The 18,851-nt window shown below is 39.4% G+C and overlaps 1 protein-coding gene across 1 annotated transcript in view; it reads left to right on the top strand.

Moving 5' to 3' along the window:
- The first annotated feature begins 3,901 nt into the window (after positions 1-3,901).
- PHEX (phosphate regulating endopeptidase X-linked) overlaps positions 3,902-18,851 on the top strand; it is a 99,823-nt gene continuing 84,873 nt past the window's right edge. The window contains exons 1-3 of the mRNA XM_071551157.1: positions 3,902-4,252; positions 8,427-8,495; positions 9,654-9,815. Of these exons, the coding sequence (XP_071407258.1) occupies positions 4,141-4,252; positions 8,427-8,495; positions 9,654-9,815 (343 nt within the window). The 5' untranslated portion in view covers positions 3,902-4,140. The remainder of the gene's footprint in view (positions 4,253-8,426; positions 8,496-9,653; positions 9,816-18,851) is intronic.

The raw sequence follows: 18,851 nt of genomic DNA, 5'->3' as shown, positions 1-18,851 counted from the left end.
TGAACTTACCTGAGTGCAAGAAAGTTCAAATGTTTTGCAGTACTCAGATTCACTGCAGGCAGGTCTTTCAGCAAGCTTGGGGTGAACATATGCTGACCTCAGGCAGTTTAGCTGTTCCAGACATCCAGCAACACCTATGGAACTAGTTTTGACTGTTACAGTGAAAAATGGGTGAAATGTGTGATTTTGTGCATCTATTGAATAATCAAACCTCATTAAATGGGAGCTGCCTTGAACCAAGCTATGTGAGGAGCACATAGTACTCTTGTCTGACTCTGGCATAATGGATGGAAGAGAGAATTGTGTCTGCTTGTGAAAGAGCAAGATGATACATGTGTGTGTATCTGTGTGTGTACATTCACATGCATGCACACACACTTATATATGTAGATAGACCTTTTCTAGAAACTGGGACACTGTTGCTGTAGTTCAGCCCAGAGCATGTTCTGGAGGGCTTGCCAGCTCTGGCATATGGCTTTGGGTGGAATTGTTTGTGCATTGTCCTGGCTTTGTTCTAAGTGCCAGAGTGATCCCATTGTTTGACTGGGATCTTGGTCAGAGGCAATTCTGAGCGAATGAAGAGTGATTTGGAGCATGTAGCATTTAGTATTATTTTTTCCCTACTATGTCTATTCACTGTTTTATGAATGCTTAGCAGAGTCTTTGCACAGCCTCATTAAGTCATGCCTCATTGGGCTGCAATGGCCAGGAGTGCTGTTAGCAGTTCCAGCAGCAAGCTGTATCCTGTACCTGCCAAAGAGCCGCCACACTTAGGATGAGCAAGGCAACCAAATCCTGTGGTAAATCCCACAGACTTCTGTTACAGATCAGCAGCCTCAGGAACTTATTCACATGTGTTCTGTGCACCTTTTCAAATACTGCCAGAAACAGACCTCTGCAGCTGTTGCCTGCAGCTGTTTATGGTTTAGCCCTAATTTCATAGTTCTTTACATGCTGGAGAGACCAAAATGGCTACTGACAACAGCCAGGCTCTACAGCCAGCGGGAAGGACAATATGCTAGACACCTATGCTATGCCACAGTGTAAATAAGTCAAACACAGAAAGGTATTGCTGGCAGCTGATTTGTGATTTTTTTCTTGCCACAAGGATTGTGTCCTGCCTGGAGCTGACTCTCCAGAGGAGTCCTGTAGTTGGACCTTGCTGGTGTTTGTTGTGATAGTTCCATGTTTCCATAGCTCTCACATTCTCTTTTGGGTGTTTGGGAGAGGGGACTGAATCGTCCAGCCTCTTCCTCTTATCTGCTTCCCTATATCCTTGTTCCCTCTTTTTCCGACCCAGATTTCCAAAGAGAAATAACTGGTTGCTACTTTGTGCTGTTGAAAGATGTTCTTGGTTTCTGGCCTGATGTTGTCTTAGAAGGAGATCATACCTTGAAAATAAAATCCCACTAGTGAAACACTGATAGATCATGATATTCAGTACAAGGGGGCAAAACTTGAAAGTTATGAAGTATGGGGGAATTGAGTAGGGATGTGATAATGCAGTGTTGGTTGGGGGGTGTAGTAGTTTTGGCTTTAGTCAGCATAGGTCCCCATTTAGGCCTCAGTTTTCAGCAGGCCTCAGAGGTTGTGACACAGATTAGAGGGGACAGGCATCATCTGACTTAAGCAGCCATAGAGGTATTTCATATCATCTGACATCATCAGGAAGTGTCGGGGAGTATAACAAGCAAGGTGGGAGGAGTCTCGGGGCTCTTCGGTCCATGCTTCTGACCAGGACGGTTCCCGCTCCCTGACTGCTGATATCAGGCCCTCCTGCCGGTCAGCACGTCTGCTTAGCCGGGGACGTGAGCACATTCCTGTTAGTTCCTCTTTCCCTCTTGCTGGGAGGTTTCCTCTGGGGAGGGGGTTTGGTTGGTTTGCTTTCACCTGTTAGCTGGGGCGACCTCAGTGAGCCTGTTGTTGTTTCCTGTCACTATGTGCTATTTCATATTCTGTGTTAAGCTCTCCTCTTCTCTGTATAAATATAAAAACCTCACTGTGTTTAAAGCCTCGTTTCTGCTGTTTTCCCTCACTCTCCTGCTCTGGGAGTGGACTTTTTGACTGGGTACCAGGCAGTTGGCATTTTGCCAGCTCAAACTATAACAGGGGGATACCAAGCTGATGGTCACTGTGCATGGTTCTAACAACTGTTGAGCATTTGTACTGTCAGGGGTTCAGAGCTGACACAAAAGGAAAACCATCAGGCAGCCAATAGCAAATTCTTGTCAAAGCGTCCTTTGAGATGTACTCCTCATTCAGATCATGGGCACAGGTGATTGAATGTTGACATCATGCCATATCCATGTATTTTCTGTGTCAACACCCCTTTTTGGGAGCCCCTTTAAGACTCATATTAATGTCTGATATGAAGACTCAATTGCACCACCATTGCTTAAATACCTTCTCAAACCTATGCTGGTAACAGTCTTGTGCTGGGCATTGTTCATAACTAGAGATCTGATCACACCCATGGAGTCATTTCATGCATGAGTGGGAACTTTGGTACTGGGAGGTGTGTGATCCCTTTGGCTCCATGACATCATTTCCTTCTCCTCCCTCAGCTGATGGATGTCAAAAATCATGAGTTATATGTGGGACAAGTAGGCAGGTGAAAATAAGCAAATACTTTTTTCCTGTTTTCCTGTTTTGCACCAAGCAGTGGAGGATGTCCTCCTGGAGCTTTCTGGTGTATAGGGACAAGAATAAGAATTGAGGACCCCAGCCAGGCTGCATAGGAGGTTGAGCAAGTGAGGATTTCAGGGCCCTCAAACTCCATGTCTTCTAGATAGAGTGGGCTTTCCCTTTATGTCCATGTGACATCCAGAACAACTTGTGTGCAGGTGCTCACATGATAAAAACTGATAGTCAGTCTCAAAACTGATAACTGCCATCACACACATTTGATGATGTATATATGTCTTTCTTCTTTCTACTTGGGCAGCTTTTTATCCAGATGATTGGGAGCTAAGAACTTGTAAGTCCACAGAAAGTTTACTCAGGCACATAAATTGTTGTTGAGAGCATGAGCATAGTGTTGCCTCTCCCTTCATCCTCTTGTTTTGCATGAAAGTCCAGCTCTGAAGAAAGCAAGAGCTCCTCAGAGGGCTGCATATCACACTCAGCTCAGAGAATTCACCCTGAAATTACTAATTTTTCATACTTAATGAATTGGGAAAATTTGCCATGTGGAGAGAGGATTGTCAAGGCTACCACAGACACTGACAAACATATTTATATAAGTTTTTTTTTTATTCCCCACCAATTTAAAGTGCCAAATAAATACTTTTCCACTAAACTTATAGTAGAACTTCACTTGGAAGCCTAGGATCACCTCTTAAAATGTGTTGTGCATCAGCAAGGACTGAAATATCTTGTCTGGAAAAAACAAATCTAGCTTTTAGAGCAGGACTATTCTGTAGGTTGTGCTGATTATTGCTTTGTGCTGCATGACTGTGATTTTTGGCACACAGTGTCACATACCAAATTCCCAAAATAAAATGTTACATGATATTCTAAGAGGTTTTAGGAAACTTTAAAAAGGGATTTGTCTGCTGAGTGGGTACCTCTTCTAGTGAAGCCAAATGATGCAGTGGGAATGGTATAAAAGGAGAAAACTTTAGTCAGCAGATAATTAGTCTTTTTAAATAAGTGCAAGGAAGAAAAAAAGAAAACCTTCCATCAGTCTTGTGTTTATAGAAGTTGTCAGCAATCCTGCTTTGATTGTAAAGGGTTTACAGCTTTATGTTTGAATAGTTAAAACATCTGTTCAGCAACATTGTGAAATCCTCATGTTCGGAACCCCTGATAAGGGGGACTGCTGAGCGATTGGCTCAGAGAGGCTCCACAGGCAGCGAGGGCTGCACGTACAGTGGCCACCACTTGCCTTTCCTCCCTCCTCCTGGACAGAGGAAACCATTGGAGACAGCTACTGTTTCACACGTGATTTTCCTTTGAGAAGGAGAGTTTAGGAAGTTCCTCGGAAATGGTTCATGACAGAAACCTGGAGTTTTAAATAGCAGAGAGGTGGAGGAGGAGGAGAGCTCATGGGCACAGTTTGTGAACTGTTGAAACACTGACACCACAGCAACAGGGGTAAACCAGACTTCTGCAAGAGCAAGCACGCCCCAAGCTATCCTGATGGAAGGAGATTCGGCTCCCGAGGCAAGCAAAGCATCCAGCAAAGCCACACGGATCGCCCTCGGTGTCTTTGTGAGTGGCACTGTTGTGCTTGGCACTGCGCTTTTCTTGGGTAAGTGAAAATGTTGACACTAACCTGAACCCAACCCTCCCCAGCCTCTCTGCTTGGTGCCAGTGTTTGTGCTTCACGATGTGTTTTGGTGAAAATCTCGACCTCTTCTTCTCTCCCCCCATTTTGTGCTACTTATCCTGAAGGGGATGTGTCAGGAAAGGAGTTCTTCATGTGGAAATGCTAGAGCTGGAAGATGCAATGTGAGCTCATGTAATATTTTTGAATGCTGAATTTAAATTTGGATACTCAGTTGAATGTGTTCTAGTCAGAACTGGGTTCTTCCACAGAAGGGCAAGAAATGAGTAAGATTATGCATTTGAATGATGCCGATTACGAATTCACAGGTTGCGACCAATGTGGAGTAATATTCCCTATTTCCTGAAAACTAATCTCTAGCGTACACATTTTATGGAATCTTTTGAGTTTTTCTTCGTTTGGTTTTCATTTAGGGCTTGACTAAAATTGCTGTAGAAAGCTTCAAATAGTGCATGTGTGTGCACATTTTTTAGATCTTTCTCTTTTTCCATGATGTATTACAATGTTCCCTTTGCAAAAGTCATAAAGAGTGGATCTGGGATGCAATTAAAATGTTTTCTTCAGATTTATCTACTGTAATGAGAGGCAATAGAGAAGTAATTAATTTTTCCTCTCTCAGATCTGGAATCTTCTGTAGATTGATTTTGTTGGAATATCAGATGAAAACTTATGCCTACACTTCTAAAATTATATGAAGAAGTAAAAATGTACCCATAAACTTCAAGCAGCTAAGAGGAAGAAGTCTTGTGTCCTGTAAGAACCTGCAAAGATGAATCCTCTTTTGGAATAATTCAGCCCAGCTTTTAATTTCTTTAGACCAACACAGACTCCCCTAGGCTGGAGGAAACCTTTCCTCTAAGGCATATCTTTTGGTTCCCTCCCATCCTTTATGATCTTGTGATCTTGTTTGAAAGATCTGCTTCATTTATAATCACGACACAGAAGGTTTTCTAAAGAATATTTAAAGCTCCAGGCTCACACTTGGTTAGTGTTTGTCTGCTCTAGAGCAAATTCTGCAACATTTGCAGGCAAGTAACTTCTGCATGAGTGATCCCAGTCAATTAACAAAACTCTTTATAAATGTGAGCAGGAATGAATCTTCAACTTGTTTGCTCAAAACTCTATTTTCTAGATGGAAAAAAACAAAACAAGACAAAACTTTTTTCACTTGGGGACTGCAGTATAAACACCAGGGAGTAATAATGGAGAGACCTTAATTCTTTATGTTTGCACTAGATTTTTTGTTTATTGCTTGCAAAAAGCAAGTGACATTTACTGCCATTGTTTGTGGGGGATAGAAGTGCTTTATCCAAGTGTGAAAATTCAAGCAAATAAATTAATTCCTACAAATAGTTTTCCAAGCGAGCTGTGATGTGTTCCATAGCAAGGGATTCAGTGTCAAAATTTTCACTGGCATAACAGTTAAGAAAATAAAAATGCTGGTCTTGGATCAACCAAAATGTTTTTAGGATTTGTTGGGAATTTGTCTGAAATTTTTAACCAAAAGAATGAAAGAAAAAAAGTTAAATTGTTTTGTTTTAACATTTTGGTAATTAGATGTTCCCATGTTTTATTGTGACACTGTGTTTTGTTTGTAAGTTTGAGTTTAACTCTTCATTAGTTTTATTGAACTGTACAAGAGGAGATCATTATTCCCTGTCATGTGAAACATTTTGGGCACCACAGGATGTTCTTTTTTCTTCAGTTTTGGTTTATTCTTCAAAACTCGCTGTTTCTGGTACACCTGAAATCAATTTTCCAGCCTGAGGAATGAAATGTAGCCTTCTGTTTCTCTTGCTTCTTCTTCTCAGAGTTCCTACAGCTCTGAAAAGAATGTGGGAAAATCATGTAGTTTATTTAACTGTTCCTTGCTTGTACTGGCTCTGACTTCACCGTGACTTCAGTGGGAGCTACCAGGGGAATGACTGGGCACCCTGAGGGTCCTGCCTGCAGTGCTCTGGTCAGGGGTGTGGGCTGTGGCAGGGCAGGACACTCCTCCACAGGAGCTTGGACCAGAGCAAAAGGAAGAATATGGGTCTTCAGTTCCCTTGGGTGACAGGTCAGGCAGCTTTAAACCTCAATTTGATAGCCTCTTCTCCTGACTTGGTAGCCCTTTGGGTTTCTCAGGTTATAGGATCATTCACATTATTTGCATCTGCACATTTGTATGCCTTTTCCTCTTCTAGATTTCTTCTGAAGCTAAGTATGGTTATACTTGCTTAAGAATCTGGAAACAGGCTTATAAAGGAAGAAGATGGGACACTGAGGGTTATAATCAAAAGTTCAGGTGCTAATGTAATGGTTAGTTCTCCTAACAACAAAAAGACAAGAGAACAAAACTAGACAAAGCTTTTTTGATCAAAATTAGCTGTTAATTAAAAGGGAAATGTTATTGTCAAAGATTTTTTTTTAAACGTGTTCTAATGTTAAAGTTGTAAGTGGAACAAAACCAGCTGAAATAGTATTTTGCTTTTGTTCATAAGTATCAGGCCAACAAGGGCTGCTTTAGATTAAGGAGGAAATGAGGTCTGGGATTTTCCCTCCTTTCTCTGCTTTGTTAAGAAAAAAGATCTAGCAAACTTTCAAGACCTGGATGGATTCTAAAAGGCTAAATTCAAAGTGAGGGAAAAGGTGAGTTGGGAGGAGTGCAACACTTAATTAATAGCTACGTTATCCATTATTTGTAGTTCAATATTTGTAGTGTCTCAAAATCATATTCTGGAGATCTCCACTTCTCAGTTTTCTCTACTGTTCTTCAATATACCAATTACAATCTTTGTATGCCTCAAAATCTTGTGTATTTCTTGGCTACTTTGCAAGGGTGGTTAAGGTCTGAGCCAATACAAGCTTTGGTAAAGTTGTCCAGAATAGTTTTACGTTCTCAGGTTCTAAGCAAGCTTGATTGAAATCCAGCCATTTCTGTCATTAAAGCTTTGAGATTGGAAGAGGGAAAACAGCTTTATATTCAATTCTAGCTTTAGGGTTTTTATAATAAAATTTTCCTGGGCTGAAAAACCATTTCACATTTTCCTATCACTTTTGAACAATGTATAACTACAGCAGAAATTGCTTTATAACTGCTAAAGTTCCAGCACCATAATATATTCCATAGTTGGGTTTTTTTGTTTGTTTGTTTGGTGTTTTTTGCTTTTTTATTTTTGCCATGGACTGCTACCAAGTAATGGATATAATGAGACATTTCTTTATGTCTACTGAGCACATCTAGTGAATCCTTATTTCACCTACCCCTTGGGACTCTCCCTTCCTAATCCCAAGTATCAATTATCTACATATTTGCTGCCTGACAGCAGTGTCTGAAATTAACAATTCCTGTGCTTAAGTTTCAGTGGCAGTTGTAAATACGCATTTTTAAAAGATGAGCAAAATTAACTGACAATTTCATAGTTCTTCTCAGCAAGGTTTTTTGAAGCAAATACTTTTGAGAGACAGTTCAGACAGAAACAGGGCTGTGCCTTATAAGCCACAGCTGTTGTTGTGCCCATTGCTATCTGCTTTATCCCAGGCTGGAATGAGACCCTGAAAGTGTTCTGCCGGTGCTGGGTTGTGCTGGGCAGTTCAGTCCTGCTGCAGGGCAGTGTGAGCCCCACAGCTCGGAGGAGCTGTGGGAGCCCTGCAGGAGGTGGCCAGTGAGCTCTGTGCTGCATTGCCAGATGCAAAAGGTGCAGCCTGGTCTAGTGGAAGGTGTCTCTGCCCATGGCAGGGCGGTTGGAACTAGAGTGCCTTTAAGGTCCTTTCAAGCCAAGCCATTCTATGATTCTGTGTTTCTAAGATCTCTGGAGGATGAATTGCCTGTATCGTGATGGTGTTCACTGTCAGTGAGTAGGGCTGAAGTGATGCTGCTTCAGGCACTGTGCAAATGGACACTGGGAGACAGACCTTCCTCTGTGCTGCCTGTGAGCAAAGAGAGAGGAAGAAGAAAGCAGGCCCAGGATGGGAAAATTATTTGCTATGAGTTACAGTATTTACTTAATATACATTCTAAGTGTTCTAAATCAATAGTCAGAGATGCAGTGGGACCGGAGGTTTCACTGACATTTGAATGACTGAGGATACATCATTTGGCTGCAATTGTCAAAATTCATTGCAAATGATCTCATTATGGTTTTCCATTTTGCAGTAAGCCAAGGTCTTATAAAGTTTCATCCGAAGCAACAGTACTGTTTGACTGCAGAATGTATTGAAGCTGGTAAGCAGCAATTTTATCCTTTCAATTATATCATGATTATAGTATGTTAATGAGATATTTAAACCATTTAATTTTTTCCCCATTATACATTTTACTCAGAAAGCCTAATTAATGAAACTGAAAGAACAACAACCGCAAACTTTTTAAAAAGTCACTGTTAAAGTTGCTTCAGTTCTGTTTATTTTGTACAATTAAAATTCATGTTTTAATTTGGTCTAATGCTAGTCTAACCAGGTTGACTCAAAGTTTCCCATAGGGTTTTTTTTTTTTTAACAGGAAACAAATTCTGCACGACTGGACCTTCAGGTGTATTTCGTTGCTTCCTTTCCCATAGTCAGAAAAGTAACAAATGGATTTTTAAGCACAGAGGTGCTTTTGGTCCTGATCTGGCACAGACTTTATATGGTTTTAAATTAGAAGAAGGCTGATTCAGACTAGTTATGTGGAAGAAATTTTTATGATGAGGGTGGTGAAACATGGGCACAGGTTGCCCAAGAAAGTTGTGGATACCCCATTCCTGAAAGTGTTCAAGGACAGGTTGGATGGGGCTCTGAGCAATCTGATCTAGTTGAAGATGTCCCTGATCTTTGCAGGGGGTTGGACTAGGTGACCTTTAAGGGTTCTTTCCAACCCACATTATTCTATGATTTGATGATTAGGTACTCAAAAAGCCACTTAGTCTCTGGCTTGTCAGACTGATCTCTCTCTTATCAGTCTGGCTTCCAATAGAAACTGATGGGGATGAAGTCACAAAATGGAACTGAAAATGCTACAATTATCTTTTCCAATGTATGGTAGATCAGAACTTTGTTTTCTTGTGTAGCTATTCAGCTAAAGGTAAACAGTGTGTCGTTTCTGGAATGCTAATCATAATCTGCTTAATGTATATTGCTACTAAATTCCTCAGGCAATTAATTCTGTCACAGCAACAATGAAGATCCTGCCTTCAGGTGTCTGGCTCCAGCAGTTCTTGTTCCTGTCATGCTAAGTTCATCATCATTGCTGTAGGCACTCCAGAAGATTCATTGTAGATATTTTGTCTTTTTGTTGTTGCTGTTCTTTGTTTTTCATTAATCATAATTTCTGGACTGTACCCTTGTATAATTCTCTATTTAGGAAAAAATGTTCCACAAAATCTAAGTGCTGCCTTTTTTACAGCTGCTGGCATCCTGAGCAAGATAAATCAATCCATAGATCCATGTGAGAACTTCTATCGATTTGCGTGCGATGGCTGGATATATAATAACCCTATTCCTGAAGATATGTCAAACTATGGGGTTTATCCTTGGCTGCGACACAACGTGGACCTCAAACTAAAGGGTAAATATGTCATTGCTGAAAGTATTTGGTTGGCTTTGTCACTGTAGCTTTTTTGATTGGTTGGGTTTGAAATGACCAAAAGGCTCCACACTTCTGATCACTGGATAACATCCAACAGACCAACTTGATGTTCTAAGTACATTTTTGTTGTTTTTATTGAAAATCATACTGCAAGATAGTGAATTAGAACAGAAACAGAAGTTGGGAGTAAGAATAGAACTTCTGGAAACTCTACCAGTTAAGAATAGAGGAGTGAAATGATACTCATTATAACATCAGAAAAGATGAGAGGATTTAAGTCTTTCCTTCTTGCAGTAGATGGTTAGGCAGAGAGCAGGAGCACAGCACACACATTTGGGAATGTCCCAGAAACAGACAGTTGTCAGTCTGGTACAGCAGTCTGTCTCTAACAGTGGCCAACAGCAGGAAATAATAAGGCCAAACCAGAGTGGTATTTTTCAGTATACTTACCTAGCTCTTGGCAGAGTCAATTCACAGGCTTATGGAGATGGAGGTTGGTTGGTTATCGGGTTTCTTTCATGTTGCCATTCAGGCTGCCATTGAAGTACCTGAGCTGTCATCAGTGAAACAGAAGGCTGCTTAAGAATATGTTTCTGGAGGAAAAAATAGCCTCAGGGTGGAAATGTGTAGGAAGAGAGGTATTTTAGTCTGCGTGTGACTTGACTTTGTGCTATACTCTGCAGCACAGCCACCCCATCAGGAAGCCCTGCAGACCAGCTGGGGAGAAAGTGTCCTGGTTATTGTTAGGTAGGAAAATCCAGCCAGATTCTTAGTCTTTGCTGGAAGTCAGTCACACAAAAGAAGGGACACATGCCAGATTTGATATTGCTGTTGGTGTGCTTGAACATCACACACTTTGAGCACATTACTGACCTCACAGCTGACATAAGAGCCTGCACTGAGCTCTCCACAGAACAGTCAGCTGTAGGATGTTATGCTTAAATATAGCATTTATTTTTCTTTGGATTTTGTATGTGTGTGTGTATAGGAATCAAAGCCCCTCTCCACGTGCTTTCTCAGTCATAACATATTAAATTTTCACATTATTAAAAATTTTAAAAGCAGCATTTGATTTCAGAATATGAGTTTGGATTGTCAGCATAGGATATGATTTCAAGATTTCTGTATAAAGCCTGCTGAAGATGTCACAACCAAAGGGAAGAAATGTTACAAGAGACTGTTTCAAGTTATGCTTTGCATTCTAATTGTTCTGCTGTCAGAATTGGGCTATATTAGATAACTGCATATCCTGCATGAGCCACAGCCACAAAAAGCCAGTCGTAATTGAATATAGAATAGCAAGCTGTGACTGTCATCCTTAATTTCCTCTTTTACAGAGCCTAATCAAGGACATCATGCTAAGCCTCATTTTTATTTGGTTTTCTTTCTGCAATCCCTTTAGAAGTTGTTAATCCATAGCTAGGAAAACACAAGACAAAGCCAGAAATATCCAAGTGAGAAGTATTTGCTTAATGGAAACTTAATATCATAAAAAGGGTGTATAACTACTTTAATAGGAGGCCTGTACTGCTCCTTAGCATGGAATAGGGACAGAGATAGGGAATGTTCATTGATGTACAGGAAGTTTTTTTAATACAACATTTGCTATCTCCTCCTTTACTTAATAAAATTTTCAAAATGTATTCTGCATAATTAAAAAAGGAAAAGGGAAAAAAGTGTTGGATATCAGTGTTGGCAGCTGAAATAACAAGACGTAATTTCAGCCTCTGTGTGCATTTGTGTTTTCACTTGAGTTATTTCCATAAATTAGCTTAACACTGAGTTATTAATTTGTGTATGACCCCAACATTGCTCGAAGAAGTTTTAGCAAGAGAAATAACTCTTGCATAGAGAAACAGTTATATGGTTGATCAGAGCTTGGAAGCCAATTTAATCTTTCCTTCTTTGAGAACTCTTAGTGGAACTTTGTACTTCATCGTAAATGTCCCTGTTTGACACTCAGTAGATTAAAAAAGCCCCAGTCTTTGAAGAGCTGATTATTACAAAAATTCTATATTCTGAAATATTTATCATATGAAAGAAAACAATTAATCTTGAAGTGATAACATGATTTGTCCAGAAAGCCACATTTTTCATATTTGATATTCTTTGATGGTGTGGTATAGATGGAAGCATTTATTCAGGCTATATATTAAAAAATGATATCACTTATAATAAATTATTTGAACATCTAATCTGTTTTCTTGTCCCTGAATGTTCCTGAGCCTGTTCCTGTTCCTGAGAAAGGGAGTTTTGGCAAAGACCTGTGTGTGGCCTTGGTTACATGAGCATATCTTCAATATTCTTAAAGCTTGACATTTTTGTTCATAGGCAATTGATACAGAAGAAAATCTTCCAGTTGACAATGGGTATCATGTGTAAGAATTAATTTTGTTCTACCAAAACCCAGTAGGTGTAGCTATATAACATCCTGAACCTTGCATTAGTTATTATTGGCTTTGAGAACAAAGCATTTTTTAATTTCTTTTCCATGCTTTGAGGGTCACTTGGATTTCTTTTTCTGCTCTTGGAGGAATGCACCAACCATGTGTGTAACTCCCTTTGATCTCCTGGCTACATAAAATTAATAAAATCCTGGCCTGGTGAAAGAGGTGGTAGGTCTTTCCTTGGATGTGACCTACAGCAGGATTTCATGTGTTGTGGAGGAAGGTAAAGGTAACTGTAGAGAGAAAAAAGTACATCAAAAGCAGAGGTTTGTGGGTTTGGTTATGACCCAAATCCAGGTAATGGATACATAATACTTAGATTAAAATTTCTTGGTTCCTTACAGAACTGTGCTAGAGAGGACTGAGGTACTACTACTTCCATTAACCATTCCTGTCTGGACCAGGTTGTCCCAGACTTGAAGCCAGGCTTTGCTTTGCAGATATAAAAAGTTATCTACATGTTAAAAAGTGCCTCTTATTGGTTAAGGCAAGCACTCTGATGAGGAAGCCCGTGCAGTCCTTCAAAATGTTAAAAAAGGCCTGGCTGTGGCACGTGCTGCAGGAACGAGAGCTGCCTCAGACTGCAGCAGTTTCACTCAGGTCACCATTGCAGTGCCTCTGTGAGTTAATAAGTGTGTCTTCACTTACTGTAGTATTTCCTGCAAAGTTATTTGTGTTCTGGAAGATTTTTTCTGTTTTGAACTGCTGACCTCAATTAAGACTTTTAGGAGCGCTATTGTCTTACTGTTGAAACGCAAGTGGCTTTCTGTGAATAGTTCAGAGCTGGAAGTTTGAAACAAGTAACTAAAATGCCTATTACCTGTGATGAATGTTGGTTGTGAACCAAGCAGTTTCTTTTCCTTTCTCTGAAGTTTGCAGAACAAGAGTGTACAGCTGGATTTTTTTTTTAATTTGACCATGCAGGAAACAATAAATTAAAAAAACCCAAAACAAACAACAAAACAAACCTACACAAACATTCCTAAATCTCAGCACTGCAAAGGAGCTGATCTAGATTATGTGAATCATTTTGTTAACATATCTTCCAGGCCTTTTAAATTTAATTTATGTCTGTGGAAACCAATTCACAAATTAAGTCTCCATACTGTTCCTGGCACAGTGAGACATGGACTTCAGACTGATTTGCTGTGCTAAGCTTTGTAGTGTGGTTGTTTTCTGAATGTCAGTCTGTTTAAAATGAGAAATTTCCATCATAGTGAAGAGAAAGAAATGGAGGCCTTTTAGGAGGATATGACATGTGGGTTTTTTAAGAACATGAGACAGACAGCAAACATAACATCTTGGCAGTGCAGACAACTTTTCCCAAGATAATCTGCAATGGTTTTCTTTGGAAAATAAATTATAAGTAAAACCAGTAAGGTAAAAATACCTCAGTTTGGAAATTTATACTGTTTGACTATAGGGTGGTCCTTTCAGACTAATTCAGAAGATGGTGTTGAGCAGTTGCAGTTGCTGTTAAGGGGTGCTGTCCTGCACAGGGCACCCTGTGCCATAGGGCTCTTTTAGGGCTGTTTTCTCCCACCATTCAGCTGGTGCTCAGTTGGGATCACTGGGATAGCTTGGATGTCCCCCATGAAATCTGTAACATAGCTGCTGACACTCACCCTTAGGTTTCTGTATTAGCTGACCCATCTTTTTTGATTTGTTTCCCTCAAAGGTAGCTAGTTGAGAGCTGTCCCAAGTATGAGGGAGAAGACCAGTGGTAATTCAAATAAAAGTTTCAGAGAGTGTTTATGTTTTTGCCTCCAGTATCTTGTCAAATTGCTCCTGGATAACAAGATAGCAACAAACAACAACAGCACTTAATGCTGTTTTGCTTGGTCTTTTCTACTATAAATGGGTCTCTTTTCAGTGGTACAGACATTTTTTTCCTCCAGTGATTCAAAACTTTCCTATAATGGCTTATTCGTCTGAATGTAAGAAAAAACATAAGTGACACAAGTCAGGTAAATCTCTCTGGGTAAGAGGTTAAAAGCTGTTTGGTGAAATGAAGGACTTAAGTCAAAGGTGGAGAAGCCAGAACTTTGCCAGGTTTTGTGGCTTCTTAAAATGAAAGTTGTATTTGTAATTGGTGATTTTGGGAAACCATGATTTCAGAAAGGAGATAATTTTGGTTCTCGAATGAGGTTTTAAGGCAGCACAGTGACTGAGCCACAGGATTCCCACAGCATCTTCCTGATTGGGGGCTAGAATGGCATCCTCCTCTGAGGCCTGGGCTACAACCAGAGCGGGGCACACTGCTCACTGCTGTTCCACATGTGGCCCAATATTTCCCCTCTGTTTACAGTGAACCTCTGGTTTGAATGACATGTTCATGTCTGCAGATACTGACTTTCAAAATTGTTTGATGACTGTATTTGGACTGGTAGTTTTGCAGAGAGATGATTAATTCTTTGGAAGGCACAACAATCCATGATGTTGCTTAATGCTGCTGTTTAGTACAGAGCTCCACCTATATTGTAACAATTGGGCAACTTGTAATCATCTGGTTTAAACAAGGTTTAAACTCTTCTGCCTACCATTATAATGAGATGTGTTATCACTTCCAGCGTGATACTGGGAGGCCAGAGGGGCATGGCAGGGAAGAGGCCAATACTAATCAATAGAGTAAGATTTTTTTATTGAAATCAGATTTATGAGCAGAGGCTCTCACATCCCTATAAGATGATTTCTGGTTTAGTTACAGTTTGTGTACAACTCTGTTGACTTGTGGAGGAACTCACATGATGGGCTTATCTTTTGATATACAAACTCAGAGAATCTAAAAATGCTGAAACTGTAAACAAACAGCATTTCTGTTTAGGAAATGTGCTGTATATTAGAGCACTGAACAGCATTAGGAAACATTTATATGAGCACAGCTGTGTCAATGCCACTTCCATGAGAACTTCCATATTGCTAAAATGGATATTCAGGAAAAGGATTGGGGAGTTTCTTTTCAAGGGGCGAGGGGGAACCCTTGAATGTCGATATATTAGTTGGATTTATTTGTGTAAATACAGCACTCTTTCATGAAATTGGTGTTTGGGAACATTTGTTTGATTTACTTGACTTATGTTCCTTGGGAATTAGAACCTATATAATTGATAAATTACTAGATCTTCATGAATTCTTGTGGAAATACATCCTCATTAATGCAAAATTAATTCATAATGATTAAATGCTCCAACCGAATGTCAGATGGGCTGGTTATTTTCAAGAGTCACTAGTCTGTCCATGGTGAGATGGACACTGCCATCAAGAAACAGGCTGATGGATATTAATTGTATCAAATACAAAACATATTTCCCTGAACTGATAAATGGTTTGTTGATCATTATTAAATGCCTTTTAAAAAAATCCCAAAAAACCAAACATAACCCCCCACAAACCAACCAACCAATCAACCTTCTCTTCCTAGATCATAAAATAAAAATAAAAAAGGGGTGGGGGAGACACATTTTATCAAAACAAGGCAGTCCTAGATTAAGGCATCAGATTCACAAAGACCATTCTGAGGAATGAGCTCATGGAGCTGCAGAATACACTGTTCTTTTTATTAAAGAAAAAACAAGTTAATGGTTAAAAAATATGGAAACTACTATATCTAAGGGGTACTGAGGCTATTTAAACCAACACAAGGCCTTCCAACAGAGAATATTAGCCCCATTCATTGGTATCCTGGGTGCTTCTGCCTTCCCAAGAGGTGGGAACATGCAATATGGCAGGGGGTAGGGCAATCTGAGTGATGTCTAGTACTCTGCAGTATTTCCTAGTCCTGTGTGAACAAAGAGTTTGCCATTATGGAATTTGCTTTGAGTGATTATTTCAAGTCTGTACATTCTCCAGTAAGATGAATCTGGTGACCTGTTTGTTTGCAATGGGGAACTGAGAGAAAAAAGGTAAGAAAGTAGTAGAAGGCTGATTAAGAAGGGAATTCAAAAGACATGAAAGTAGAAATAATATATGCTTTGGTAAAATGTAAAAGCTCATAGAAAGTTATACTGACTTGCTATTTTATTTTATTTTACTTTAGCCTCAGAGGGAAAACTTTTAATTAGGTAAGGATAGTTTTAGGCATATGGAGAAGGATTTTTGCAAGCCTTTAGTTTGGTTTTCCTTATATGTATCAAACAGTAGATATATCTAGACTATAATGCATCAGAAACTCAAAAGAGGTATTTATAAAATGCAGTGAAATAATTTTTTTACTGCATTATGCTTGAACTGCTTCCCTTCCTGTCCTCTGAAACTGAGAATTGTTTACAGTCACCATGAAAAACAATGAAGTAGAGCCTTATTTTGTCAGTAAGGTGTCAGTACTTTTAACAATTATTTAACTACAGTGATGAGAAAATTTTTCATTGCTTGTTTTCTTAGTTGTGAGGCAGTGGAAATTGTATCTTTAAAAAGTGTATTTTCATATTTTGGAATTCTGGAAACAAGCTTTTGTTCCAAAACAAATCATTTGCAACTCACTTCTTGTAAAGAGCCAGGTGGGGAAGAGGACTCCAGACTGCATATGTCAGACTGTGCATCAGACACCTGTAATAGCAAGAGGCACTGCAGAGCAATTAGTAGAACTGGCAGTTTACAAAAATAAATAACTTTAAGGTAGTTCATACTTTAGGGAAGCCTCAAAAACGAAATATTGCTATCAATTGTTAATGATTTGTTAGTGACTGATGATTGTAAATGAGTTGGCTTGGACACTTAAGTTGCATATCAGGAGAAATTCTCAGAAGAACTTGTGTTCTAAAGGCATAAAGGATTTTAATGAGGCCTTGAAATTCTGTATTTAGAGTTGGGTTACAGTAGTATCAGAAGAGTACCAGGCTTCTGCACATCCACTGAGATTTGTCTCTGTGGTATTTTCCAGCCGGGTGAGATCTTGCTTTGCTCTTCTTCTGAGGCTTCCAGAGGCAAAGCAGCTGTAAAATGGAAAGTTGGACAGGTCCATTTGTGTGGGGATTCAACCTCTGCTAATAAACTTGTTAGAAGGGATAAAGTTGTACTGAAACATTAAATGTTGCATCCTACAGCAGGAGCTGTCTTTGTCTTTTTCAGGACAGTGCTCTGTGAGAACAGATTTAACTCTAAGAATAACCTTGGCTTGATAACAGTTGTCTTGTTCACAAGAGATAAGTACAGCTTTTAAATGTCAGTTAAGTCTGTCACTTCCTTTTAGAACATCTATATATATATATATATATGCATATATATATGTATATATATAATATGTTATAAATATATTTTTCACTCTCCCTTCTATACTCCTATCTAGCTATAGGGGTCAGGTTTCCAAACTGATGAGAATAAAAAATTTTATATTTATATCTATATCTACATATATATATATATATACACACACACACACACACACATATATATATACACATATATATATAATATATATATATACACACATCTATATCTACATCTACATCATCTATATCTATATCTATATATCAGATTTTCTTCTTTGACTATTTTGTGACCTGAACTGTTGCAGTCTTTTAAATTCAAGTTTCATGTAGCAAGACAGAAATGTTACCATTGGCTGAGTGATCTCAACAGTCTTGTGTATAATTTTAGGTGCTGTGGCCAGTGCTTTTATTTTGGGGTAGGACACTGTCCCTTGTAGACTATGAAACTTGCCATTGCCAACTCCTCTTCACTTTAATCTCTGAAAAAAAGGAATTAGAAACCAGATACTCTAAAACAACATCAGCTGACCCCAAACCATTCTGAAATGATCACTTTCAGAACATTTGAGTTACTGAATTGAGACAGTGCATTTATCTAGCTGTGATTTCCATTACAGCAGTGGGGTTCGAAAGTTTTTTGTGTGCCCTTTGGCATCCTGGCCAGATCTTTGCTCTGTGAACTGTACTGAACTTGACTTCTTAAATCCAGTGCACTGAGAGTTTGAGGAAAGGGTGATGCCTTCATGACACTGCTGGAATCCTTAAGTAGCCCTGGTGGCACAAGTGCAGTTGGCTACCTGGGTTTTAGGTATTACAGTTACTTCCCAGGAACTCTTTTGCCATAGCTTTTATGTGTGAAGAAAATAAGGGAATTAATGGTTAGACAGTCTTAATTATGATTAATCTACTCCTCATTATCTTATAGTTCAGGGACCTCCAGGAATTACACAAGTGTTGCCTGTTTCGTTTCATTACCAAACTCAAAGCAAGGTTTGACTAGGTCTTTCTCTACTTTTAAGTGGTAATTCCTTACAGAACATCCTTAAAACAATGTGTTGCTGGCCTTAGAGGATCTTCTGCAAATTTCCAATAGATAATGGGTTTTGTTTCCTCACAGAGGTAGCACAAAGTAGTGCTAACCTAGGGAGCAAACAAAGCTTGTCAGTGATAGCTGCAGACAGCTCTTTTAATTATTCTTCTCATCAGTTTAGAAGCCCAATCCCTAGAGCTGCAGAGCAGCAAAGAGAGGAGAGTGAAGAAGAAAGTATTGCTCAAGAATTGAAAGAGAAATTCTCCGTCATCAGGTATTTGTAAATAAACTCTCTTTTCACAAGCAAAGCTCCTGCATTTTGGTCTATGAA

Source organism: Pithys albifrons, chromosome 1, assembly GCF_047495875.1.
Source record: "Pithys albifrons albifrons isolate INPA30051 chromosome 1, PitAlb_v1, whole genome shotgun sequence".
Lineage (NCBI taxonomy): Eukaryota > Metazoa > Chordata > Aves > Passeriformes > Thamnophilidae > Pithys > Pithys albifrons.
The sequence above is the reverse complement of the archived record's forward strand: the minus strand, read 5'-3'. Positions and strand labels throughout refer to the sequence as shown.